We start from the raw sequence: 27,512 nt of genomic DNA, 5'->3' as shown, positions 1-27,512 counted from the left end.
TACCACTCCCTCCCTCCGATCAACGCCCAGGGTCCACCAACTCTCTTTCCTAAACAGTTCTGGCCTCGTCTCTCCTTAGCAACCGATACCGGCAAGGTCTCACGCTTTCTCATCACACCAAGCTTGAACACACCATTTCCTTCTCCTAGATTCTAGAACATTCCCACACCACCTGGAAAATCCCCATTCTCCCATTAGATATCAGCTTAAACCTAATTCCTCAGGGAAACCCTCCTGAGCCCCCAACCAGAATAGGGGTCCTGTTCACACCCTGACTCTTAACATACTTGGCTCATTTGGAGTTACTGCCGTGTGTCTGTCCCACCCCCAGAAACAGGGACATGCTTGTTGGTGTCATCCCTAGGTCGTGACTGAGTGCCTTCACGCGACAGGCTTCATGATTTCTCTGAGTCCTCCCGTCAGCTGCCCCAAGACCCCTGCCAGTAAGACCTTATTTTTCCTCAGAGTGGGATTCCCATTTTTAATTCCACTTCCAGGATGAGTACCGAGTGCTTTCTTTGATTTGGAGCATCTTCTGCAGGAAGGAGGGGAGATATTTCAAGTTCACGTGGTGTTAATCGACCAGTAAAGGAAAGTCCCTGCTGGCCCCCACTTCCAGTGAAAACAAGGCAGCACTCGAAGCCACAGAGAAGCTGAACCAGGGAGAGAGACCACAGCGAGGGGGCATCCACGTGGGAGCCCTGCAGGACAAGCTCCTGACTTGAATTCTCCCAGACTGCTACAGATGTGAAGGCACTGCCCTCAGCGGCCGGGAGACACCTTCAGAAAAAAGTGTCTGTGGGAGGGAGGTAACCATCTCCCCAGCGCCCACATTCCTGCATGTGGAGTAAGACCTGGGGGGAAGTCGTACTTGAGTCAGAGGGCGGGGTAAGAGTTAAATGCTGTGTGAGCACGCTGTACAGCAGAACATCACTCAGGTCTAACAGCAGCGTTAGTCATAATCCAGGGCCGTGGGAGATCAACCCCGACCCTACTGATCCAGGGTCTGCAGTTGGCGCTGGGGCTCCCCCTAGCCAGGCCCATCAGCCCAAAGGCACGTCTAGAGGGCAGTGATGTGCAAGAGGTCAGGGGAAAGACCCAGAGCTCTGAAGAGGCACAAAAGCCAGCCCAACTTGGTTAACAAGTAGAAGGTTATCTACCTTATTTGAATTTTAGGAGCATGGGGAACTCCATCTTCCCAAAGTGTTTTATCTGCCTCAGGGGAACTCTTAAATCCCATTATCAGATCCATTGTTTTCATCTTTATCCAGCTAAAGTCACAGGCCATTGTTGTGCAAGTGTTCCTGTGAGGTACCATGGGCCACGTATATTGTAAGGCAAACAGTCCTTTCGTCCTGTCCTTACGTTTGCTCTAAGGAAGTGGGGATCCCTTAGGAATGAAGAGAAAAGGGGATTACATTGAGGTCCCCCAAGCTGGAGGATGTAGAGAGTCCTCTAACATATCAACAAAGTATATTAAATAAAAACAAACCCAAAATCAGCACCTAACCCCTTAATGCTTTGAAAATGCTGGGTTATACCAACTAACTTCTGAAATCTTCCCCAACATTATCACTGTGTATGAACTTGGGAACTGACTTTTTCTACTTAACCTTCTTTCTAAGTCACATCTCCGAAGGCTACAAATGTAACAGAAGGTGTTGGGGTGTGGAGAGGGACGAGGGGTGGGGCCACCGGAGACATGATGACCAGGTCTAATGACCGTGCTTGTTAAAACGGGACCGTTCCACAGAAACTCCGCCAACCAGCCTCCTTGAAGTTGTAAAATTCCACTGAAAATGATCCTTTATAAAACATCTAAATATCATAGATGGTAGCAAAGTAAACTCCAAAACACACAACCTCAAAATTCTAAAAGAGAAGTAGGTGCTGTGCAGTAGCAAAATCAGGCAGTAAAGGGACGTTACCATCTGGTTACAGGCTCCAGAAGTAAAAGTGAACTGGAAAATATCCTGTGTGATCTTTCACGCGAAACACTCACCTACTGTCCCCACACGGTGTTTGTTATACTCATCACCGAGAAGCAGATCCATTCATGCTGTGGACTCGAGCTCTATATTTGCTTTTATTCATGTATATTATATGTATAAATTATATTTATTGAGCACTTCCTATACTGTGTGAAGATTCTTCCATACGTTATCTCGTCGAAGACTGCATAAAATCCCATCGAGTGGATATTACAGTTATTCTCAGTTTACAAAAAAGGAAAGTGAGGCTTAGAGAAGTAAAAGGACTTGCTCTGGATAAGAGCACAGATTTGAACCCAGTTCTGGAGCTGATAAGCACAGCCACCACACCGCGGGGCTTCCCCAATGCCCGCACGCTCAGACCAGGAGGCTCACGCCCAGGAGAATGACTCCACTAGTCTTAGGAAAGACCCCATGAGGCTGAGCCAGCGCTGGGAAGGAGCACGTCCCAGCTCCACTGCCGGGAAACGAGCTTACCACGCACCATTCTCAGGGCACATCTGAGAGCCACTGATTGGAAGTCACATCAACCCACCTCCCAAAGGGAAGACGACAGAGAAACCAATTGTGTAAAGTTTTATATACTTACATCTGGTCATTTCTGCCTTTCTTGGAGGCTTGTTTATGACATTTTATAATGCAGTATAAGTTGTGAATTTTAATTGTTCATTTATATATATAAACTTCAATCACAAAACATTTAAAAATGGTCTTTAATGCAGACTTCTGTCAGATCAGCCACCTGCATCTCCTTGCTCTCTGAGCCACACCTGGCTGCAGGTACAGAATCACTTGTAAAGCTTCTTAAAAAAACACGCATGCCCAGGCCCCACTCCCAACTCGCTGAACCAAAAATTCTGGGAGTGCCCTCAGTGCTTCTGTGATCTTATCAAGTTCTACAGGAGTCACAGACAGCAGGGCTGAAAATCCCTGCTTTAAATCGATGAGGACTGACTTGGCAGTTTGATAACATCACAGAGAAGTTCACGAAAACCACCCCCTTTTTCCTAGATCTTGCTTACTGATTTGCCAGGCAATGAAGGCGGCGTGGTGCCTCGAGTTACGTACTTCACCTAGCTTAGGATCTCCCACTGTCATGTCACCTCCTCAACAGACTGGATGTACATAAAGACGGACTGAGAACCTGGGGTCACTACTGCACTGTATTATGCTTTAGATCTTTGAAAACATAAATAACCCTTTGACACTGCCAGAAGTCATTTTAGTTTCAAAAGGAGTTGATAAGCCCCACCCTCACCCACCCTACTACAGCACTTCTATGCAACACTGAGTCAAGAGTGCTTCACCAACTCATCCTCCTGGGCTCAATTTTAACCAATGTAACATCTTCTCCTGGCACAAGGTGTTCCCTTCTGGCAGACCTCCCTCGGGCTGAGCCCTCTCACCTCTGGCCTGGGCAGTAAGGACCCAGCCACTGACACTGCCTGGTGAGGAACCACCACGCACCCAGGGCCTGCCACTGTATTTTTCCTTTGGCTCTGAATCTCTCCTTAACTGTAGCCTCAGCTAAAGAACTCGAGGGCAACTGCAGTGATTAATGAGTAAATATTGGGAGCAAAATTTACAAGAACGTCATAAAAAAACAAAAAGCCCCAAAGATGGCAATTTTGAAACTTTAATTGGAAAGATAATCAAATAAACTATAGTCCTTCAAACAGACAAAACGTATGGAATACCTACATGGCCTTTCTACCTGTGGCAACCTGAGAAACCCTCGAGCATCTTTCTAGATGAGACGATGCTGTCAACCGCGCCCCTGACAGCATGACCCACGGCCACCATCTTGCACCTTGAAGAGGAGTACGCGCCACGTGTTTGTCCATTCCACTATTCACCAGGCGCTCTGCCCCCGGTTTTCCTGCCCCACATTTAAAAATGTAATTTATTGGCCAACATGACTCCTGCCCCAGTACCCTGCTCCTTCAGAGCCCAGGACAGTGATGTCTGCGAAAGCAAAAGCAAGTGTTTAAGGTTCGGCTCCACCTCCTCATGGCTCTGAGGCAGCACTCCTAAGTTCTACCCCAGAAAGCAGGGGATCTGTGAGATGCTGAAGGGGAAATTTACACATATGAATTCCCACCCCTCTAACTTTTTAATAAAGGCTACACCCTCAAGGTGGGAAATTATGGGGAAAAAAAACCCACAACTGTTTTTTCACGTAAAGCAGCTGCATATTGAAACCAGTGGGGTTTTAGTACCTAGTTATTGTGTATGTGTTTAAATCAGTGTTTTAGTTGGAAAAATATCGTTCTTTTTGTCTTTGAGGAAGATTTAAGGTAAGAAATAGGAAAAAACTGACAGCGACAAATACCTCATGCTCTCTGCGTTAAGGTGAATGTTATTCCCAAAGTTACGAGGCAGGAACCCGCTGGTTCTTTACCTCTTCTCACTGCGAGCAGCTGAAATCTGGGACCTTGGCCGTCCACAAGGCCAGAGACACACACACACAAAGTGATGGACCACTTACCTTACTCAACGAGTCTTCCGCAGAAAACAGCCAGAGCTTTAAACACGGGAATGTGCAAACATTACTAGTAGAGAGCGAAAGCCAGCTGCCGTCCACAGGATGGTTCTCAGTGGACACAATGACAGGGTACCGTTATGCATTAAGAGGAATGATGATGAATAAAATAAGCTGTTTTCTTAGGGTTTCTTTTTTTGTTCTCTGTTCTAAAATTACTTGCTGTACGTTTTCAGCCCAGGAAACAAGTCTAGAGGGGATCCACCGTTAAGAAAATGAGAACGCCTGCTCCACTCTTTCTGACACCAAAGGCTTCCCAATGGCGGGTCACCAGCCCATTCTAAGGAATCTGAACACGGTCTCAGTAACCAAAGTTGGTTTCTCCTCCAACCTTCATCTTAAAATTTCAAACTTTTTTCATGTACGGCACTAACTTCTGTATCTGGAATGAACTATCTAATCTATTAGGTATGGCCATCACTACAAAAACCTATATAAGAATGAGTACTGAACTCGCATTCTAAACGATAGCGAAGGCAGACCAAACGGAAACTGGGGAACTGACCGAGAAACTTGGCTCTTGCTATCTCGCCTGTGTATTTGGTTAATGTATTTCCTTATTATAAGACTCATTATCACAGTAAGTTGAGAAACACAGAAGCTGGAAAAGAGTGTACAGTGGCAAACGCAGTAGTCCTTTCGTGGGCCTTATAGAATTATTGCAGCCTTAATGATTTTTTACATGTAGTTCTAATATTCATTAAATAAATATAAGGCTAGGTTTTTGGAGTCTGATACCAAAAATGTGCCATGTACCTTAGTAAAATGCTCAGATCCTAAGAAAAAACTAAATGAACTTTTCCTTTCTTAGATGTGGTAAGTTTAACTTTAGGTAGCCAACCTGAATTTTACAGAATCACACAATTTTTTAAGTAAGTTTTTTTGCCTTCTGAAAGCCACCTTAATATATACTCAAGCAGATTAATTTATAAAAAGAGCTGACTTTAGGTTATAAATGAGTTCACTGTGGCAGGAATTCTAAACTTTGTACAAGAGGTCCCTGATAAGCCCCCATACAATGATCTGGGGAAGGAGAAACAGTATTACTTCTATTTCCTCTTGCTTCCAAAGCAGGTCAAAGCCTTGTAGAGAAAATCATCTAACTGTCACATCCATTCTAAACACTACTAACTACTAGCACTTCGAATCAGAGATAAACTGTGAATATAGTAACCATTCATAGAAAGAATCAATTTTAGAAATCAAAATGATCTGTTAAACCTCCAATTTTACATTTCGAGATTTTTGAAGCCTCTGTCGATGCAACACTTTTCCTTTTTAAACAACTGACTAAACTTACACTCAGTCCACCTACCAGCCCATTACCTGGGCCAGGTTAATTGCATAGGAAGATTTTTACTATGTTTACATTTTTCTTAAATTACTCTTAAAAAAGCATAGTAAAGAGTCTGAGGACAAATTATTCAACTGTTTATCATACATAAGACCGCATGACTATAATACAAAGGGGGCTCTTTTTCATTGAACGTTACAATATACACAGCAAGTCCGGACCAGATCTTACAATCTGCACACAGGTATTTAACCTTTTCCATGCTGTTTATGTTTACAATGCACAGAAGTCCTGTAACCAAACCGTGGAGTAAAGCACACAAAACTGGACTGTAACGTAACACAGCATCAGAAGCATTGGGCTTTATCATCTCCTTTACGTAAGTAGCGGTTTAAAAACGGCTTTCGTTTCTTGGTGCTTGCTAAGATGTGGCAACCAGCACAGAAAAAAATGACCTGACCATGAGATACCTTCACCTTATACTCCTACACAGCAGTAACTACTGAATTCCTTGTGATATTGCTATACTCAAGATGATATCCTTTTATTCACTGTAAACCTTTATGAACTACTAACTTCCAAAATCATCCACAGGCTTGACATTTAATTACAAAATAAATATGGACTTCCTGATTAACAGAAAAATTTTGTGGTTTATAAAAAACGGATATTTTCCCAAGTTTCCATTCACATTCACAGAGTTTTAAGCCTTTCTTTTTGTCACTGTTGACATACAAAAACCTGCTTGTGTTCAGAAAAAATTGACCTAGTCAGCCACATGGAATTGACCAATAAAAAGTAACGTGGTGTTCTGCTGAGTTGCTTTGAACAGGGTTACCGGCAGAGGTAGATTACTGCTTCTCTTCTAGGCTTCTTTTGATTCTGGACAGGTAAATTACTTATGGTCCTTCTCCCAATTCAACCGCTCGAAAGTATTAACACCCTAAAATTGGTCAATTTAAAATGGGAACACAAATTTAGCAACTGCCAGACTGTGTTACATTAAGGCAGCAGAATCTCAACACTAGGCACCTGTTAAACACCAGCCTGTTCACGTCAGGTCACGCATGAGTCTGCATGATTCCTGCTCAAATTTGGGACCTGTTGGTGCAATCGAGGTCCTGCTTTCAAGTTTACAAGTAGGTTAATCAGGAATACAAGGATCAACTGCTGGTTCCATAGCTTCTGGATCCAGTGTCCCTTTACCTTCAGAAGCCTGAACACATTGAGAATGTACCAGATGTTGTAGTCTTGAATTAGATGTCATCTACTCTGCTCAGCAAACAGAGTGCGGTAAATGTATTGGCTATGGATTCGACAACAGTTCCAGTTTTGTTTAAGCAATAGTACAGCCATAATTTTCAACTGACATTTAAAAACGGTCTAGTTACGCCTTGTGTCAAAGTGCAGAACTGCTACATTATTGGTTACAGACATCTATGTGCTATAAAAACAGCTTTGGTACAATAAATTATCAAAAAAGAAAATAAATTTTTGTAAAATTCACAGCATAATTGTGAGGCAAAAAAGCAGTCACATAAAATTCTGCATTTTTTAAAAATGTTCAGGATGAACAGAAGACATCTTTGTGCAGAAGAAATGGTGGAGATACCACGTGCCGAGAAAAAGCAAAAGAAAAAAGGAAAAAGCAGGAAGGGACACAGCTGTAGCTATTTCCATCAAAGCAAACCACTACTTCTGTGACCTTCAACCAATAAGGAAGTCAACTTTATGACACACGCAAAGTGACCTTGCAATACCTTACAATTAGTGGGTCACAAAAGTCTATTTTAAAAGAAAGGCCTCTTGAATTACCCATTCTCTGTGTTTTCAGCATTAAGGACTGTCTGCAAAAGCATGTCCAAAAGTGATTGCATCTGAAATGGTAGGCTCTTCTAATTTCGAGTCCAAATCCATAAGGCCAAAGGTTATCCCAAAGACCACCACTCAGACCTCCCCAGGACTGGCCGCGACTGACCCGTTGATTGCTTCTCAGTGCACCTTGGTTAGGAGACCAGTCACGTTCCACTACTATCTCACTGTGGCCTCTCCAACAGGAGACCCACAGGATCCCATGTAATTGCTGCTTCGCTCCTCAGTAGGTTCAGACAGGAGAGTTCTGATCCCCGCCACTTAGCATGCTCACTGTGCCTTACAAACTCCAACACACCGTCCCTTCCACACAGCTGAAGGTGATGTTTGTGTAAGCTGGAGGTCCCTCTTCCTTACAGTACTGCATTTCCGTGCCCAAGTGTGTTTAGAGGACTTAAAACCCCAAATTTCCCACCCCCCACCCAAAACAAAACAAAAACAAAAACAAAGGAAAAAACAAAAACAAAGGAAAAAACACCCTCATGGGGGCCCTTTATGCAAATTATGTGCAGTGCCTTTTTATTTTAAACTTAGTTGGCAAATGACCAAGACCAACATCTGAACATTAACTTTTGTGGAATAGAAAGACAAAAAACCCCACTATGACTGGGATGTGGCAAGTAAAACGGGGGAGGCAAAAAGAGGACACCTCTGAGCTATCCATGACGATGGGTTTGGACATGGCTCTTTTAAAAACTTCATTGTCCCTTTGCAATCTTTTCAAGTTAAAAAAAAAAGTCAGCTTTGCCCTCTTGTAGCGGTTCAGTGTGTTAATCTCCTTCTGATTCAAGCAGCTTTGCACTTTGTTTTTTGGAAAAAAAACACCACTTCTATAAAAACACACAAGAAACAAACTCAAGTTTCAATTTAGTCACGAGCTAGCTACAGGACTCTGTTGCACACAAACTCCTGTCATGGGGGACTCTTCTCTATCAGCCCCTTGCCTCATTGTCAGATGTCCTTCAGTCATGTAATGTGCAGGACCTGTATTAGCAGAAAATTGGTAAGTTGGATGTCCAGCTATGCCAGTCTCTTGGCGGGGATTGGAGTAGACGGTTAAATTAACGTCCATAGCTCCATTCTGTCCAAAGTCCAAGGTATTAGCAGCCACTGGGCGATTCTGGTAGGCCTGATTGCCTTGATTACCAGTAGAGGAGGAAGATGTAGAGGAAGAAGTAGTTGAGGAAGACAGGGATGTCATGGAGTGGTGACTATGGCCAACCTCCATAGAATCCTGGGTAGAGGAGCTATTCGTTGGAGAATTGTAGACCCTTGGCCTGGTCCGGTTACCCAACGCTTGTTGTCCATGGTGGTGGTGGTGGTGGTGGTGGTGGTGATGGTGATGGGAACTGTTTCCATGGTGATGATGCAATGCATTCTGTTGAGGGGCTACATGAAAGGTTGTTTCTTGAACGGGATGAGTTTCAACAGTGACTTGTGTAGGAGCTTCAGTGCCTGACCAACCAAGGGGAGCAGGAAATTGCTGACGCACCTGCAAGAACAGATTTGAAAAGGATTTATTCAGAGCACTGTTTCCAAGATTTAATCTTCCATCCAAGCTATGACACTAGCATTTACACTAATTAGAGAGAGGAGGTTTTGAAACTTTTAATGTGTTAGACAATTCTATAATACAAATTCCAAATACAATCAAGAGAAAAATAGTTAACTACGAAAGCTGCAATTTTCAGCAAGTTATACCCATAAATAGGCTCATGTATTTCACTAGCCATTTTCTTTCCTTGGGAGCATTGTTTATTGCCAGAGGTCAATAAATTTTTTCGGAAAAGGGCCAGAAAGTAAATATTTTGACAGGTCCAAAAGGGGTTACTTTCCCCTAAAACCCCTCCTTTCTCCATCTTTCTTGTTTCAACAGAAGCACTCCTGCCCATCCAGACGTCCAACAATTCCTCCATCCAAACCATGAGCAAGTACTACTGACTCAACCTTCAAAACAGAGCCCAACCATGGCCTCTTTGCTCTATCTCCATTACCATCGCTCAATCCCAGGCCACTATCACCTCCTGCCTAGACTAATACAACAGCCTCCTAAATCAACTCCCAGCTTCCATGCTTGCCTTTTTCTAATCCAAAGAGTAGCAAGAATAATCTTTTTACAATGTAAATCCAATCACTATCCTATTTAAAATCCTTTACTGACTTCTCATTGGACTTAGAAAAACACAAGAATCCAAAATCCATACAATGGTCTACATAATCTGGCCAACGCTCACTTCTCCCACCTTTTCCTCTAGCCATCCTGCCTCTTGCTACCTAGGTTCCAACCACACCAGGTCTTTGCTGGTCAGTATCTTCCAAATGCCTCAGGGTATTTGTACTTAATGTTCCCTTCTGCCTAGAATACTCTGATTTCTAATTTTTGCTTGGATGTTTCTTTCTCACAATTTTATTTCCAGAGTCTTCCCTGACCACTCTGGCTAATGCTGTCCCCACTCCTGTGGCAGAGGCTACCAGCTGTCCACAAAAAATATATTCTTCTTCCTGAGCATATGGGCTGCACTATACTTTCCAGCCCCCCGTGCACTTAGGTATGACCATGTGACTAAGTGTTAGTCAAAGGAATGTGAATGAAAGTTTCTATGTCCTGGCCAGACCTAGCTCACAAAATACCTCCCAGGTCTTTCTGCCTACTAGATGCAGCAGACAACTAGGCCCTAAGGGATGGGAGAGCCACAAGATGCTAGGAGAGCTCAGGACATGGCAAAAAGCCATGCCACTAACCTGAAAATCCACTCAAGATTATTATATAAAAAGAAAGAAAGAAACTTCATACTCTTTTTCTGAGAAAGATTAGCGCTGAGCTAACTACTGCCAATCCTCCTCTTTTTGCTGAGGAAGACTGGCCCTGAGCTAACATCCATACCCATCTTCCTCTACTTTATATGTAGGACACCTACCACAGCATGGCTTTTGCCAAGCAGTGCCATGTCCACACCCGGGATCCAAACTGGCAAACCCTGAGCCGCTGAGAAGCTGAACGTGCAAACTTAACCACTGCACCACCGGGCCGGCCCCAGAAACTTCATACTCTTAAAGCTACCATATTTTTGAGTCTACCTGCTACCAATGTGGCTTACTCAAATTATACATCCCACCCAACAAACAGCCATTCTCTACCACATTCTCCTGTCTTATCAATTAATGGTACTTGCAATTTCTATTCTTCTGATTCATTGTGTCACTGAAAGCTCTAGGAAGGCAAAGCCTGTGTCTCTATCACCAGTGGTGAGCGCAGACCATTAAATATTTCCTCAACAAAGACGCCCTAAGAAATAAACTTCAAAAAATACTACTGAAAACAATCCAGTAAAAAAGCACGCAGAAAGTTCTCAGAAAATACTAATGGTTCTTAAACTATGAAGCTACTCAAACTCACGCATAAGAAATAAGCAAAATAAAACAATACTCTGTCCAATATCATTTTTCATTTCAGACTGATCAAAGATGATCATCCTGACTGCTTCTCCAGACTCTGTTAGTGGGAGGTGAAATCGGTAACACTATATGGAGGACAATTTGGCAACAGATATCAAAATGACAAAGCACACGGCTCTTTGATCCAGCAATTTCACCTCCAGGAATTTGTATCGCACATAAATTGCATGTGTGTGAACAATCTATCTGTAGGGTTACTTGTTACAGCATTATCTACAATAGTAAAAAAGATCAGAAATAAGCTAAATGTCCACTAACAGGGAGCTACTGAAATGACTTCCAAATATCTGAACAATGGAATGCTGTGTGACTGTAAAAGCAAAGAAAAACCTCTCTATATACTGATATAGAAGGAGCTCCAAAATATAAATTAAAAAGCATGTGTAAAACACGTAAAAACAAACCAAGATGTGAAACAGTGTGGGTATGCTACTATTTGTGTACAAAGGTTAGGTAAAGAATATATATTTGCATTGAATATATATTTATACTTGTATATGCATAAAGTATCTCAAAAAGGATACAAAAGTCTCGACAGTTTAGAAACTGGGCGGCCAGAGAACAGGAATGGAAGACTTCACTGAATCCTCTTTTATATTTACTTATTTTTTAACAATGTGAATATAACTACTATTTACAAACTAAATAAAAAAGGATGAGACCCAAAAAGGCAAAATATTAACTTCTGTTAAATACAGATGGGAGGTACACAAGGGTCTTATGTTACTCCTGGTACATTTTTATGTGTTTTCAGTACCTGATACATTTGGAAGGAGGAAGGTTGGAAAGAAGGAAGGAAGGTTGTTCTAAAAATTAGGGAAAACCTCTGGGAGTGATAGTGAACTTAAGACCTGGAGTATAAATAGTAGTGACGCAAGCAGAGAGAGAGGAAAAGCACACTCCTGGCTGAGCACAGCAAATGTGAGAAATGTGAAAGAGAACATGATATATTCCAAGAAAATAAAAAACTCCAGTAAAACTAGAGCGAACAAAGAGGAGGAAGGATGGCTTGGGTAGGGGCCAGCTCACGGCAATCACTGAGACCTTTGTAAGAATCTACATTTTAAATACAAAGGAAAGCCAAAAACTGGTTTAAATTAGGAAAAGCCAGATCAGATTGCTTTACTGAACATTCACTGGACTGCGGAGAAGAGAATGGTGTTGACGGGTGAATGGAACTAGACACTGGAAAACCAGTTCGAATGTTCTTAATAATAAGACAGGCTAGAGGTGGTTGCAACAAGGTATTTAGGATATTTAGAATCCACACAATTTACTATTTGATTGAATGTGGGGGATGAGGGGGAGTGGAGTCAAGGATTAACTCCCTAGCCTGCAGGTGTATGACTTGAGCAATGGCTGAATTTAGGGCCATTTGTACAAAAAATAGACAAAGCAGAGAGCTACAATGGAGGTAAAAATGATGACGCCAGTTTACATGACGCATTTGCAGTGTCACACTGTGGACACTTTCAAAGTGATATTTACAGCAATCCATTCGAAATAAAGGCCCTAGAGCTCACGAGTGAAGCCTAGATCAGAAAGATGTCGAATGACTTACCTCAGGATGGTGCCTGCAGAGGTAAGAGCAGTGAGGGCAACAGGAAGTGAGCAAGACCAGAAGAGAAAGGGACACCTTGAGGAACACCCATTTTCACACGGCAAGTAGAAGAGGAGAATTCAAACAAGGAGAGAGTGTAGGGAAGGTCAGAGAAGTAGGGGAAATGAGGGGCCTCCTGTCAAGGAAACCAGAGGGAGAGCTTCAAAGAGAGGGGAGAAGTCAACACTGTCCAGGTGGGTAAGGAATGAAGATAAGCAACTGAGCGTGCGCTGGACTCATCACTAACAATCACTGGTGACACTGCGAGAACAGCTTCCTGGAACTGGGAGGCAGCCCGCCTGGAGCAGGCTCAAGAGTTCTTAAAGGGTAAAGAAATACAACTCACAGGTAGCAGAAATGTAGGGTGGGAAAGACACGGGCCAGGAAAGGTTTTGCTTGAGATCCGAGAGAGCTGGGGATGAGGCCCAGCCACGAGAACCGGGAGGGATATTCACCAACTTCAGTTTACTTCACTCATCAAAAACACACTGGTCTCTCGTTATAAAACTCCATAGCGCAGCACTCAGCATGAACTAACTTCTTATTTCACAAAGAGTATTTAACAAATATTTTTACTACCACCACCTGCTTCCCTCCAGTGGGAAAAAAATTTACTTAATTAGGTACCTCCTCTTCTTTAACAGGTGTAAAAAACAAACAAAGAAAAAAACCCAAAAACAAAAACAAAACGTGTAGGTTAAAATCTAACAACAAACTGATTCCGAGTCTAGGATTATCAGTCATAAAAGCTCACAGGGGGCAGCAGAAAGCAGTAATGAGGCCACGAGCCTGGGAACATTCCTTAGCCCACGAAACCTCTGTTCCCAACAGAAAGTGAAAATCCAAACAGCGTAAGGCTCAAATTCCTGCTGCAGCAAATGCAATACACAGGAAAAAACCATTTGGAGCAATGGCTGCTATGCACCCAATGAACGTTAGCTATTTCTAAACAAGGAGGGAAAAACTGTAAGGATGTGCTTCTTCGGTTTGAAGTAAATAAGTTAGAATTCCTTCTAAATGAAAAAGGTACGAACCTTTACACTAATGACATACTCATTCTCAACGCACTTGGCATCCAACACCCCTGACCCTGGGCAGGGCAGGGCAGGGGACGCCCATCAATGGCGCTGTGCGAGCTCACCTGGGGACTGTGTGTCTCACAGTCCATGGCCTGGACGGCGGCAGTGAAGTGCCCGCCACTGTGCCGATGCTGGTGCGTGGGATCCGACCTGGCTCTCCCACTGTTGCTTGTCCCCGATGATCCACCTTAAGTATCACAACACAATACAACTAATGAGTTTAAAGTTAATTTTGCTCAAGTATATATTCTAAAACTGTAACAAAAAACTGGAAGTATGTCACAAAAACATCTATATTACCCTGAAAGTGTATCATAAAGTCACCGAGCCTTTGACTGAGTTCTCTCACATCAATCACTGAACTAAAATATGACCAAATTTGGTTAAGTTGGGGGAAAACTCAAGCATGGGGACAACGTATTTCCATTTAAAAAACAATTACAAGTTTTGCTTAATAAAGAGTTTTGTTTCCAACTCCCAAACAGAATTGATAACACGCACAGTTACGAACTGGAGCTTTTGGGGATGTGACGTTTTTTACTAACTACAAAAAACTGATTTAGATAACTCCTCCCCGCCCCATTAAGAAATTTTAAAATAACCCCCACTTTGTAAAGAAAACAGTAAACACTTCAAAACCTCCTCTCATATCCAAAGGACAGACCTGAGCTTGAAGATGTACTGGAGGTGGTCCCCGAGGACTGTGACTGCTCCATTGCAGGACTTGTGGATACACTATTACTCGTATTTGTACCTTCATCAGCTGTTTTCTTGAAAAAACTGTGCTGCAGGGCATAGTAAGGTTGAATTCGAGTTTTGGGGTCATAATCAAGCATCCTTAAAATGAGGTCTTTGAACTTCAAGTAGTCAGCTACCGTATGACCCGACTCCCCAGCACGACGCCCACCAGGTCCTCCTGTTTCTACTCCAAGAATATTATGAAGCTTACGGGTTCCTGGTGGTTTATACTCCTAAAGAGAAGAAAGACAAAAAGGCTTTCTCTAAATTTGATAGAAACATAAAAGCCTACATAACTTAACTTTAAATATGCTTAAATATATTACATGTTGAGGCCTTTATTAAAAAGAACGCTTTATAGTTAGACCCTCTGTATTTTCACACATTACTATTCTAAATGCACTTATAGATAGAGAAATTCGAAATAATTTTGAGACCAGAAGTGACTATAAAGATCACCTAGCACTGGGTCAGCAAACTACAGCCTGGCCCAGGGCCTATTTCTGTACAGCCTTAGCTATGACTGCTTTCTATATTTTTAAAGGATGTAAAAACAAACAAACAAAACCAAATAAGAACACGCACAGCAGCCCACAAAGCCTAACCCACTCCTATCTGGTCCCCAAGAAGAAGGTGTGCTGAGCTCCGCCCCAGCCAGCGCTTCTGAGCCTCTTTCCCGCCCGGGGCACCGAGGACCTGGGTGCGCTTCCCTTGGTGACAGTGCTCACTAACACTGTGGTGATTGCTCCAAGTGAAGAACCACTGGTCTACCCCTGCCTGCTCACATTCAGATAACGAAGCTCAAAGTAAATTATTTATGCCTCCCCCTTTAGAAAATATGTTTAACAACACAGTAACACGTGTTGAGATTTTCTGAAGACTCACTTTTTAAATAGGTAACAGTATAACCTTTAAAGTCCCTAGGAATATTGAATTCATTCAGAATAGCATCACTGGATTTTTTCTTCTAGCTACAATGTAGAGAATTTGTGAGACCATTTCTCTCACTCCAAAAGCAGGAACAAACGAGCAGGTAAGCCACAAAATCAGTGCCTTTTTTAAAAAAACAACCAGAATTAACTAAATTCTAGAAAATGAAAAGCCTTTCCTAGGAGAGAAGAGATTTATGGTGGGAGAAGGAACAAATGCCATCAATCTAGGTAAGGAGAGCCCAGCCCGACTCTGAGCAACTTCTAACAGCTACACTGGACAGGTTGCAGCATGTGGACAGGCAGACGGGCCCACATATAGAGCCCCAGGGCCACTGCAAGGCAGCGAGTAGGGCAACGGGATGGACAGGGAGTGCCTGAGGCACAAAAAGTCAGGAGTTGGCTGCTGGCTGGGAAAACAATGTACAGAGATCTCTCTAATCTCCACAGATACTGCTTAACTACGAACACAGTGGAGAACAGAACCTAAGTCAAGCAAACCAACAAACAAAGCCCAGATTCAGCAAAACTATAAGCGAGGCAGACTCAGTCCCACACCAGCAGCCTCACAGAGTAAGAGGCAAGCCACTTTCCGAAGGGAAATAAGATTTACGCCCAAAGAACAACAAAAAAAGATTTACTTTCATCCCAGCTATTCTTAAATACAGAAAGTCTGGCATACATTTAAAAAACTACAGACACAAAAAACCAAAAAAGTGAAAAAAATAGTTAGAAGACCCACATAAACAAATGACCCAGGTGTTGCAATTGGCAGATAGGCATTTTAAAATAACTATTAGGTTAAAGAATTTAGTTCAAAAAGAGGACAACATGTGCGAACAGATGGGGGATTGAGAAAAGAAAATGAAGACTTTTCTTCTTTTTTTCTTTTTAAAAAAAAGGATAAATGGAAATTCTGGAACTAAAAATTGCAGTATTAGAAATGAAGAATCCACTTAATGGTTTTAACAGCACACTGGACACAGTAGAAGAAAAAAAATCAATGAATTAGAAGACAGAGCAAAGAAATTATTCAAACTAAAACAAAAAAGAAAACATAATGAATAAACCAGAGACCTCTGAGATAAGCATTATCACAAGCATTTAACTGGAGAATCAGAAGGAGCAGAGAGCAAGACTCAAGCAGAACAAACATTTGAAAAGATGGTGTCTGAGGATTTTCAAAAATTAATGAAAGAGATCAACCCACAGATCCAAGAAACTTAGCAAACTCCAGGGAAAATAAATACAAACGAAACTACCTAGGAACCTAATAGTCAAACTTCTGAAAAATCAAATATAAAGAGAAAACATCAAAATCAGCCAGCGGGAAGAGGGAGAAACGTATATACAGATAACAATGCTCAGAACAACCACTGACTTCTCTTCAGAAAAAATGTAATGCAGAAAACAAAGTGAAAATATCTTTAAACAATGCCATACTATCTTTTCTCCTTTGCTGAAATACCAACCTAGAATTCTATACCCATGGAAAATATCTTCCCCAAAATTAAGGTGAATGAAGATATTTTCAGATAAATGACTGCTAAGAGAATTCATCAGCAGAAGTTATTCACTAGAAAATAAAAAGTTAAAGGAAGTTCTTCAGGGTAAAAGAACATAACACCAGATGGAAGCCAGGAATTACGGAAAGGAATGAAGAACAACACGGGTAAATAGAAAAGATCTTTTTATTATCTTTGTTTTTTATGTGTTTTTAAATCTCTTTAAAAGTCATTTTTTATTTAAGCAGTCGATGATGTGTTGTGAGGGTGATAACATATGCAGAGGTAACATAGCAACGACAGCACACAAGAGATGGAAGGGGTTAGATAAAAGCACCTGGTTATTACATGCCTAATCAAACGGCATAACACTATGTGAAGGTCAGCTGGTAACTTAAGGATGCATACAATAAAAGCAACACTGAAAGTCATCCACAGAGGGACAGCCAACGTACTCAGCCCAAAAGAAGGCAGGAAAGAGGGACTGGGGAACAAAACAGGTAACACAAATAGAACACAAACCACCAGTCTAAAACCCAAACTTCTGAATAATTAAATGGGCTAAATGCTCATTGTGAAAGAAAGAGACTATCAGACTGGATTAAAAAGAAGCATGATGGGGCCAGCCCCATAGCGCAGTGGTTATGGCCCAGCATGCTCCACTTCAGCGGCCTGGGTTCACAGGTTCGGATCCCAAGCGCAGACCTACACCACTTGTCAAGCCATGCTGTGGCACAACCCACATACAAAATAGAGGAAGACTGGCACAGTTGTTAGCTCAGGGCTAGTCTTCCTCAAGCAAAAAGGAAAGAGGGGGATTGGCAACAGATGTTAGCTCAGAGCAAATCTTCCTCACCAAAAAAAAGCATGACTCGACTATATAGCTGTAGTAATCTCAGACAAAGTAGACTTAAAGACAAAAATATTATTATAAAGCGGGACACCTCATGATGACAAAAGAGTGAATATATCATGAAGTCCTAACAATACTAAATGGCTACCCATCTATTAAGAGAGCTTCAAAAAAGATAAAGCAACTAAAAGGAGATTAAGACAAACTCTTCTCTCAGCTATTTAGAGAACAAATAAACACAGACAGACACACACAAAGGTTGCAAAAGATGTACGGAAATATATCGAAAAGAACTGTATTTTATATTTGTTTGGTGTAGTGGTCTACAAATGTCAATACAGATCAGGTTGTGTAAGTGCAAATGGAACATTCACCAAGACAAATTACATGCTAGGTCATAAAACAAGTCTCAATGAATTTTAAAGGAATGAAAACATGTTTTCTGACCACAATGCTACTGAATTAGAAATCACTAACAAGATATCTAGAAAATCCTCAAATATTTTGAAATTATATGACAACATTCTAAGTAATGATGAGTCAATAAAGAAATCACAAGAGAAACGAAGTGTTTCAAAGTGAATGACAGTTAAAACATAACATATCAAAAGGTGCAAGATGCAGCTAAAGCAGTGCTTACAGGAAAATTTATACCATTAAATGCTGTAAGAGAAGAAAGTTTTAAATAAATGATCTAAGCTTCCACCTTCAGAATCTAGAAAAAGTAAATTCAATCTCAAGTAAGGAGAAAGAAAGGAAACGAGCAAAAATCAATGAAATAGAAACTAGACTAAGAATAAGGAAAAAAATCAACAAAATCAAAAGCTGGTTGTTTGAAAAGATTAATAAATTTGATAAAGCCCTAGCAGTAACAGAAAAAAAGGAGAAAACACAAATGACCAATATCAGGAATAAAAGAGATACTATCACTACAAATCCCCCAGAAATTAAAAGACGATAGGAAATATTACAGATGATTTTATGCTAACAGATCCAACTACTTAGGTGAGAAGGACAAGTTTCTTGAAATACACAGCTTACCAAAAGTGACTCAAAAAGGAAAAGAAAATCTGAATAGCCATATATCTACCAAAAAACACGAATTACAATTAACAACCTTCAGCAAAGAACATCCCAGGTCCTGACAGTTCCACTGATGAACAGTTACAAAAGAAATAATGCCAATCTTATACAAATTCTTTCAGAAAAATAAAAAGAAATACTTCCCAGTAGTTTTATAAGACTAGCATAATCCTGAGACCAAAACCTAATGAAGACATTCTAAAATTTTAGACAAATACCCATTTAATGACAAAGAAAGAAAATTCTTACCAACAGGCTGGCAGATTGAACCCAGTATTATGTAAGAGGATAGTACATCAAGACCAAATGTGGTTTATCATAAGTTGAACTTAATATTCCAAAAATCAAATAATGTATTTCACCATATAACAGGAGAAAAATCATATGATCATCTCTATAGATGCAGGAAAAGCATGTGACAATATTCAAAACCCATTCATGATTTTTTTTAAAAAACACAAAACCAACTGTCAAAACACTAAACATAGAAAACTACTCTTTCCACCTGACAGCTACAAAAAATATGCAACTACCATACTTAATGTTGATTCAATGTATGCCTTTCCCTTAAGATTGGGAACATGGAAAGATGTCTATTCTCACCATTATACACCCTTTGGAGGTCCTAGTCAGTATAATAAAATAAAGGCATACAGATTGAAAGAATAAAGCTGTTCATTCACAGAGGAGACACGACTGTTTAAGTAGAAAGCTCTATAGAATCAAAAAAAGCTAGAATGGGTGAATTTAGCAAGGTTTTATTAGAATAAAAAGTCAATATACAAAAATCAATTTGCACTTCTCATATTAGCAATGAAAAACTAGAAAATACTATTTTAAAAATAATGACAAAGCATCAAAAAACATAAAAATTTAACAATAAATTGAACAAAATATATGTAAGACTTCTGCACTAAATGCTTCAAAACACTGCTGAGAGAAATTAAACACCTAAATAAATGGACAGCTAACACATATGTATAGAATGGACGTCTCAATACTATTAAGACGTCCATTCTCCTGAACGGAACCTCAATGCAATCTGAACTGAAATTCCAGCAGGATTTTTTTTGTACAGATTTATAAGACAATTCTAAAATTTACATGTAAATAGAAAGGACCTAGAGAATGTGGGCGGGTGTGGAGGGGGGACTTTGAAACAGAAGAAAAGAGCCAGTGGATTTCCACTACTTCAATTTGAGACCTACCACAAAGCCACAGTAACCAGCACTGTGGTATTGGTTTAAGGACAGATCACCCAACAGAACAGAAGAGTCCAAATATAGACCCACACATAACAGATAAATCTGTTTCGGACAAAAGTGCCCAGTCAGATCAATAGGAAAAGGCAGCTGTTTTCAACAAATCCTGCTGCAACTACTAGGTAAGCAGATGGGGAAAAGGAATTTAACCTCTTACACCTCATTCATTAATCAAAAACTAACTCAAGATGGCCCACAGAACCCTAATTGTAAAAGCTAGAATCAAAAGAACTTTTAGAAGAAAACAAGGAGAGTTATCTTCACAAATTTAAGGAGGAAGGCAAAGATTTCTTGGGACATAAAAAATACTATTCATAAAAAAAAAAGACCTGACAAATTTGATTTCATCAATATAAAATTTTCTGCCCATCAAAAGATACCACTTAAGGGGCTGGCCCAGTGGTGCAGCAGTTAAGTTCACATGTTCTGCTTCAGCGGCCCGGGATTCGCCAGTTAGGATTCCAGGTGCAGACCTATGCACCACTTGCCAAGCCATGCTGTGGCAGGCATCCCACATATAAAGCAGAGGAAGATGGGCACTTAAGTTAGCTCAGGGCCAATCTTCCTCAGCAAAAAAGAGGAGGATTGGCAGCAGATGTTAGCTCAGGGCTAATCTTCCTCAAAAAACAAAGAAGATACCACTCAAGAAAAGAAATGGGCAAGTCATAATGTGTGAAAAAATATCAATATATATGTGACAAAGAATTTATATGCATTATATGTAAAGAACTCCTACAACTAAACAACCCAATAACAAATAGGCAAAAGATTAGAAAGACTGTCACAAAAGATTTATGAATGGCTAATAAACACATGACAAGTTGGTTGATATCATTAGCCCTGGGGAAATGCAACTGAAAACCACTATATACCCACTAGAATAACTAAAACCAAAAATACCAACCACACCAAACGATGAGGATACCATGCAACTTTGAAACCCTCAACTGTCGGGGGATGTAAAACAATAAAACTTTGGAGAACTCTTTGGTATTTTCTTATGAGTGTAAACACACATATAATCCCTATGACCTGGCAATTTTACTTAGAGGTAGTGACTCCAGAGAAAAGAAAATCTATGTGTACAAAAGATTTATACAAGAATGTTCCCAGTAGCCTTATTCATAATAGTCCCAAACTGGAAACATCCCAAACACTTATCCACTAACAGGTAAATATAGAGACATTATGATATTTTCATTCAATGGAATACTATGAAGCAATAAAAGGAAGTAACTTCTGAGACACAACAGTATCGATGAATCTCCAAAACAGCATGTTTGTTAAGTTAAAGAAACAAAAAACAAATACTAAAGGATTCCATTTATATGAATTTAGCCCACAAATAGGCAAAACTAAAGTGATAGAAAGCAGGGGTGGGATGACAGAAAAGGATCGTGAGAGAACTTTCCGGGCGGTGGAAATCTTCTATAGCTTGTTTTAGGTAGTGGATACACAGTTGTATATAAAGGTTAAAACTCAAACTGAACACTTAATATATGCATATCTTATTGCATATAAACTATACTTCAACAAAACAGTACCATTTATAGCCTTAATTCTTCATCTCACCTTGCCACCAAAGAAAAAATACACAGAGTTCGTATGGATTTCATTACTAGGAAATTAAAATGGGCTCTTGAAACATAAAATGAGAAATTAAAAGTAAAAATAAAATCACTAAGAAAATAAACCACACAAAGAAACCCAATGACAGTACATGCACATCTATTTATACCTTTGGTAAAACCCCTAGTGCATCCTTCATAAGGTAATCATTTGGTTACAGATTTTTCTGTTGTTGCAAAATTTATTTCTGTTTAAAGAGAAACAGTTATTTTACACTTTTAAAAATTAAGTTTCAGGGCCAGCCCTGTGGCACAGTGGTTAAGTTCTGCGCATTCCGCCTCAGCAGACTGGGTTCACAGGTTCAGCTTCCGGATGCGGACCTACACCACTCAACAGCCATGTTGTGGCAGGTGACCCACATATAAAGTGGAGGAAGACTGGCACAGATGTTAGCTCAGGTCTAATCTTCCTCAGAAGAAAGAAAAAAAAATTGTTTCTTAAGTCAGATGCTACTTGCAGCTAAGGGAAAGCTCATAAAATCTACGGTTAATTAATATGTAGGTTAAAACACTTTTCATTTTAAGAAGGGAAAAGATTTATCTACTCTTTTCTGAATTGTCCCCCCATAAATAAATTAAAATAATAATTATAGCTCAATTTGGGACAAATGATAGGTTATAGCCCATAGTGGCTTAACCATAGTTTTATAAAGCAGAGATTTGGGAAATGGGATGGGATGAACATTTTATTTAGAAAAAGGATAATAGCGAAGAAGCAGCAAAACAAAACCAAACTCAAAATGGAGAAAGTAGTAGCAGCCTATATTGCAGAGAGAGAAAACATAAAGCAGGTTTCACACCTTCCACGCTAATTCAAATCAACTAGTAGGGGCCACCTTGAATGCTGGTGAAGCTAAAAAGGATTCCCAGGACGTGTTTTGGTTCAATGGGAAAAGGGGTCATGACTGATAAGCTATGTGGACAAAGGCAAAAGGACTCAGGATGTCTGCTTGATATTTTCCAACCCATCCTTTCCTTCCTTCCATCCCTTCCCTAGGCATAATTTAGCTGCTGGATACTGCACTGCCTGGAACTTTAGAGAATAAGGCAGAATGCAGTAAGTTACAGATCAGCTGTGAAGGATACAATTACATGTATATTTTTAAATATTCTGAAGAAAAGCATTTGATACTAAAAGTTAAGACTCTATAGCTATGTGAAGGTGAATTCAAGCAAACCGCCATCATCTTCAGTTCACTGGAAATGACACCTGGTGGCAGCATCGCTAAGATGCAAGGGCAAAATAGAATTAGAATAAAAATAAAATCTCTTAAGTGATAAACGCAAAATTACAATCACAAGGTGTCTGATATATATATTATATCCAATCACATATTTATATATTACACGCATTTTGTAACATAAACATATTAGATTACAAATATATGATTGTTTTCAGATATATAAAACAAAAAGGTAAATCAAGATGCAAAATTGCCATCATTTACTCTATTAAACTGATATAGTTTAGGTACGTGAAAAAAGGTCTCAGATAAAAGAAAATTATTAAACAATGTTTTAAAAATCTCACTTTTAAAGATTTCGGAGATGTGAAATTCCCGCTATCCACGTCATTGAGCTAGGAATCTGAAATCTACGAAGTCTCATCTAGTTAGTTCATATTCTTGTCACAAACTGCTTAAGTCAAAAATCCTTTTCTCCCATCTAACTAAAAGAAAAGCCATTTACTGCAATTATGACTTCTACTGTTCCAAGCTGCAGTATTGGTAACTGTGACTTCACAACATACCCAAGCTGTGAGAAACAAGGGTCAAACGTACTGATTCTACTATGAAACAAGGCATGGTGATCTGATCAGCTGTCTCACAAGGCAGACATAAAGCTTCCAAAATGGAGCCTTAAAGAGAACTCTGACCATTAAGTAAAAACTGGTCCATACAGACACTTCAGGTCAAACTATATCCGACTTCTGAAGAAAATATATACCTAAGTCACCAACGCAACTGCTAACTGTAACACTGACTTCAAGTAAATACAAGATGAGCTATACAAAGACAGCTCCAGGGAAAGAAAATACGAAGGCTCGAGAAAAACGTTTCCCTATTTTACCCGTTTTCCATCTTTGGTCTTCTTTAAGTTCCAAGTGCCATCTGGCAACTTCTCAAAGAACTTTCTTGCTTTTGGTGCTTGGTCAAGAATATGAGCAGGTGGAATACCCAGAACTTCCACTATTTTATTCATCTGATCTACCTGTATTAAAAATAAAAACAAAAAAATCTGTGATTTCTACTGTAGCACATCTCACTTTTGCTCATCAATTCATTCATTCATTCATAAATGATAAATAAACTGAGCATCTCCTGTGTGTCAGGCACTCCCCTAGCATGGAGCATACCCCACAATGAACAGGAGATCAAGTCCCTGCCCTCCAGGAGCCCAACATTCCACTGAGGGGAGGGCAGACAGATAAACAAATAAACACATAAATCTACCATATGTCAGCTGGCCATGGATGCAATGCAGAACAAGCAAGGAGTGGAGGGAGTTTTAAAGCTTAAGTTTTTGGAAACCTTTAGTTAAATAACCATCAAAAAAATCCCAGAGGCTTAATAAAGTGTGGATCTAATAAAGTATTTTTAAACTGTGGATTTGGGGCCAGCCTGGTGGCATAGTCATTAAGTTTGTGCATTCTGCTTCAGTGGCCTGGGGTTTGTGGACTCAAATCCCAGGCACAGACATACACACCACTCATCAAGCCATGCTGTGGTGACGTCCTGTATACAAAACAGAGGAAGACTGCCACAGATGTTAGTTCTGGGTCCATCTTCCTCGCCAAAAAAACAAAACAAAACAAAACTGAGGATTCATTCACTCAAATACTTAGTATCTACTGTATACTAGAAATCATGCTTAGTAGAATACAGCAGTAAACAAAACAAAGAAAAATCCCTGTCAGGAAGTTTATATTACAGTGGAAGAGATCACCAATAAACAAAAATCTAATTAAATATATCATGTCAGATGACAACCAGGACCTACAGAGAAAATTAAAAGGGGACGAGGAGTGAGAAGGGGCATCACCACTTAAAACAGGGCATTCCTGGGCCTGGCCCCATGGCCGAGTGGTTAAGTTCGCGCGCTCCGCTGCAGGCGGCCCAGTGTTTAGTTGGTTTGAATCCTGGGCGCGGACATGGCACTGCTCATCGAACCACGCTGAGGCGGCATCCCACATGCCACAACTAGAAGGACCCACAACGAAGAATATACAACTATGTACTGGGGGGCTTTGGGGAGAAAAAGGAAAAAAATAAAATCTTTAAAAAAAAAAGCAATAAAAAACAGGGCATTCCTAAAGGTGTCACCAAGAAGGTGACACAAGAGCAGAGACCTACAGGCCATGAGGGAAGGAGCCAAGTGCTACTGGGGGAGAGAGCATCTCAGGTGCAAGAAAGAACCAATGCAAAGGCCCTGCTGTGACCTGTGGCTACTGCTCCCAGGGGTCCACAGAGAAGGCTGTGTGTCGGGTCGGAGAATAAGAAGAAACAGGAGAGAACAGGAGTCAGAGGGGTCAAGGGCATGGGAGCTGCTCAAAGGACTTTGGCTTTTACAATGAGTGAGACGGAAGCCATTGAAATTTCGGGTGATCCTAGAATTGTTTAAGCTCATGAAAAAGATACTAATTTACAGAGTAATATTATTTATACAAAACCAAAACCAACACACACTCTGACAGCTACTGCCAAAGAGTGGCTCACCAGCTGTGGCTGCAGCAAATTAAAAGGAAGGTGGGAGGGGCAAGTTTCAGACACTACCTATTAACAGTTGCATTACCTAAGTTATTCAATTTCATTGGTCTTTCTTATTTATAAATGAATGGACTGATCAACATCTGCAATGGTTAACTTTTCCTTTAAAAAAAACAAAACCCACAAGTCAATAGCTGTAAAACCAATGACAGCCCAATGCCTCTGACTACAAGGGGACCTAGCTTCTCCCTTGTGCCCTAGGCACTGCCTCTGACCTTCAAAAGTCTTCTAAGACTGAAAACTCGTGAACTAGAAGAATTACACATAGTCTGTAGCTCTAAAACTTTATAATCCTAATCTACCCTAAATTAGTCAGATGGAATATCCAACCAACAAGATTGGTCATCACCTCTTTAATTCCAAATCACACTCCCAATACTTGCAGCCACATTTACACTGTTTTCAGGACGGCCCTTATTCCTGTGTTATCATCTTTTTCTGTTATTACACTTAAAATCTGTAAAATTTATACACAAAATACTTAACATTTTCTAATCTAATTGATGGTTCTCGTTCATCAGCAGATTAAAGGATCTCACTTCCCATCTCGGAACTCTAAACTCACCATTACATGATATTTGAAAACACGAACAATCTAAGTTCAAAACTGACCTAACATTTGAAAGATTAAGTTGGTAAAGAGACATCTTTCCCTAAAAACAACTTTCAGATTACACTCTCACAGATTAAAACCTAAAAGAAATTTTGAAAACGAAACAATTTTAAAGCAATCCATCACATACCTCATTGGCTCCACTGAACAGAGGTTCTCCAGTGTGCATTTCAACCAAAATACACCCAAGGGACCACATGTCGATAGCAAGGTCGTAAGGCATTCCCAGTAGCACCTCTGGAGACCGATAAAAGCGACTCTGAATATACTGGTATATCTGAAATATATTTCAAAATAGTATTATTTCAAAATAAGTTTTGTTTAATTTTAGTCAACGTTGCATTAAGAGCACTGATCTAAAATGACCAGAAAAAAATAACTGGCTAACTCTTAAACTGGGGTTCCATTTACTGATTTCAACATTAGATTACAAATATTGTTTAAAGAAGTAAACACTTCAAGGGAGTGGTTAAACTGACTATGAAATGTCAAATATATAAAATTCAAGCTCTTTCATTTAGTCCAATCCTAACTGGTAAGATATATCTTAAAATACACAATTATACCTTATTAGAAGAAATTATTATTGAGAATTACTTATTTCCCTATTAATATTCGTTCCTGCTATGGCTGGCAGTTGGTCTACCATTAATTTAACAGCTAAATTGAATTTAAATTTACCACAAGAATGTGTTTCAGGATTAGGAATCACACTCAGTACCATGTAACTGAAAATCTGGACAATGTACTGTGCTGTCTCACAGGTAAATCCTAGAAACACTATATAAAGATTTAACTGGGAGTCACTTCTGACTAATTTCTTCTCTGCCCTACCCTGCCCCCTCCACCTCAATCAAAGACGTTTTAGGAAAACAAAACCTTGAAACGGATTATTTTCAATGAAGTAAGCTGAGAACGTCTTGAGAGACCGATTCATCTTCATTTAGCCATTATAAATTTATATGCAGAAATATCATTAAAGCAAAGAAAGTTTTATTAAGAGAAAGAAACAAAATCCTCCTAACAGTCCTAACATAGCACTCTAACCAGGCAGCCAGCAGTGCACGCTGCGTTCTCACAGTAGCTTCTGTGGCTCCCCCCTAAAACCTCGGCCAGCCTCCAAGAAGAATCTCATCCCTCCATAAGCAGGTCCACCCAACCACAAGGCCGCCTCCGAGTGAAGAAGGTCTAAGTCAAAGGGATCAGGAAGAAGCATTATTTCCAAGTTTTATCGTTAAGCCCCAAAGACTCCCTAACTCCTGACAGTCTTATTTCGCAGCTTATGCGAGAAAGTTTGTCA

The 27,512-nt window shown here is 40.3% G+C and overlaps 1 protein-coding gene across 21 annotated transcripts in view; it reads right to left on the bottom strand.

Moving 5' to 3' along the window:
• Positions 1-5,943: 5,943 nt before the first annotated feature.
• DYRK1A (dual specificity tyrosine phosphorylation regulated kinase 1A) overlaps positions 5,944-27,512 on the bottom strand; it is a 134,604-nt gene continuing 113,035 nt past the window's right edge. For all 21 annotated transcript variants that reach the window (XM_070252315.1, XM_070252323.1, XM_023630145.2 and 18 more), the window contains 5 exons: positions 26,343-26,489; positions 23,903-24,043; positions 14,499-14,805; positions 13,897-14,021; positions 5,944-9,191 (listed from right to left, as the gene is read on the bottom strand). In XM_070252315.1, coding sequence (XP_070108416.1) covers positions 8,571-9,191; positions 13,897-14,021; positions 14,499-14,805; positions 23,903-24,043; positions 26,343-26,489 — 1,341 coding nt within the window. In that variant the 3' untranslated portion in view covers positions 5,944-8,570. The remainder of the gene's footprint in view (positions 9,192-13,896; positions 14,022-14,498; positions 14,806-23,902; positions 24,044-26,342; positions 26,490-27,512) is intronic.

The sequence above is a fragment of the Equus caballus genome, chromosome 26, assembly GCF_041296265.1.
Source record: "Equus caballus isolate H_3958 breed thoroughbred chromosome 26, TB-T2T, whole genome shotgun sequence".
NCBI lineage: Eukaryota > Metazoa > Chordata > Mammalia > Perissodactyla > Equidae > Equus > Equus caballus.
The sequence above is the reverse complement of the archived record's forward strand: the minus strand, read 5'-3'. Positions and strand labels throughout refer to the sequence as shown.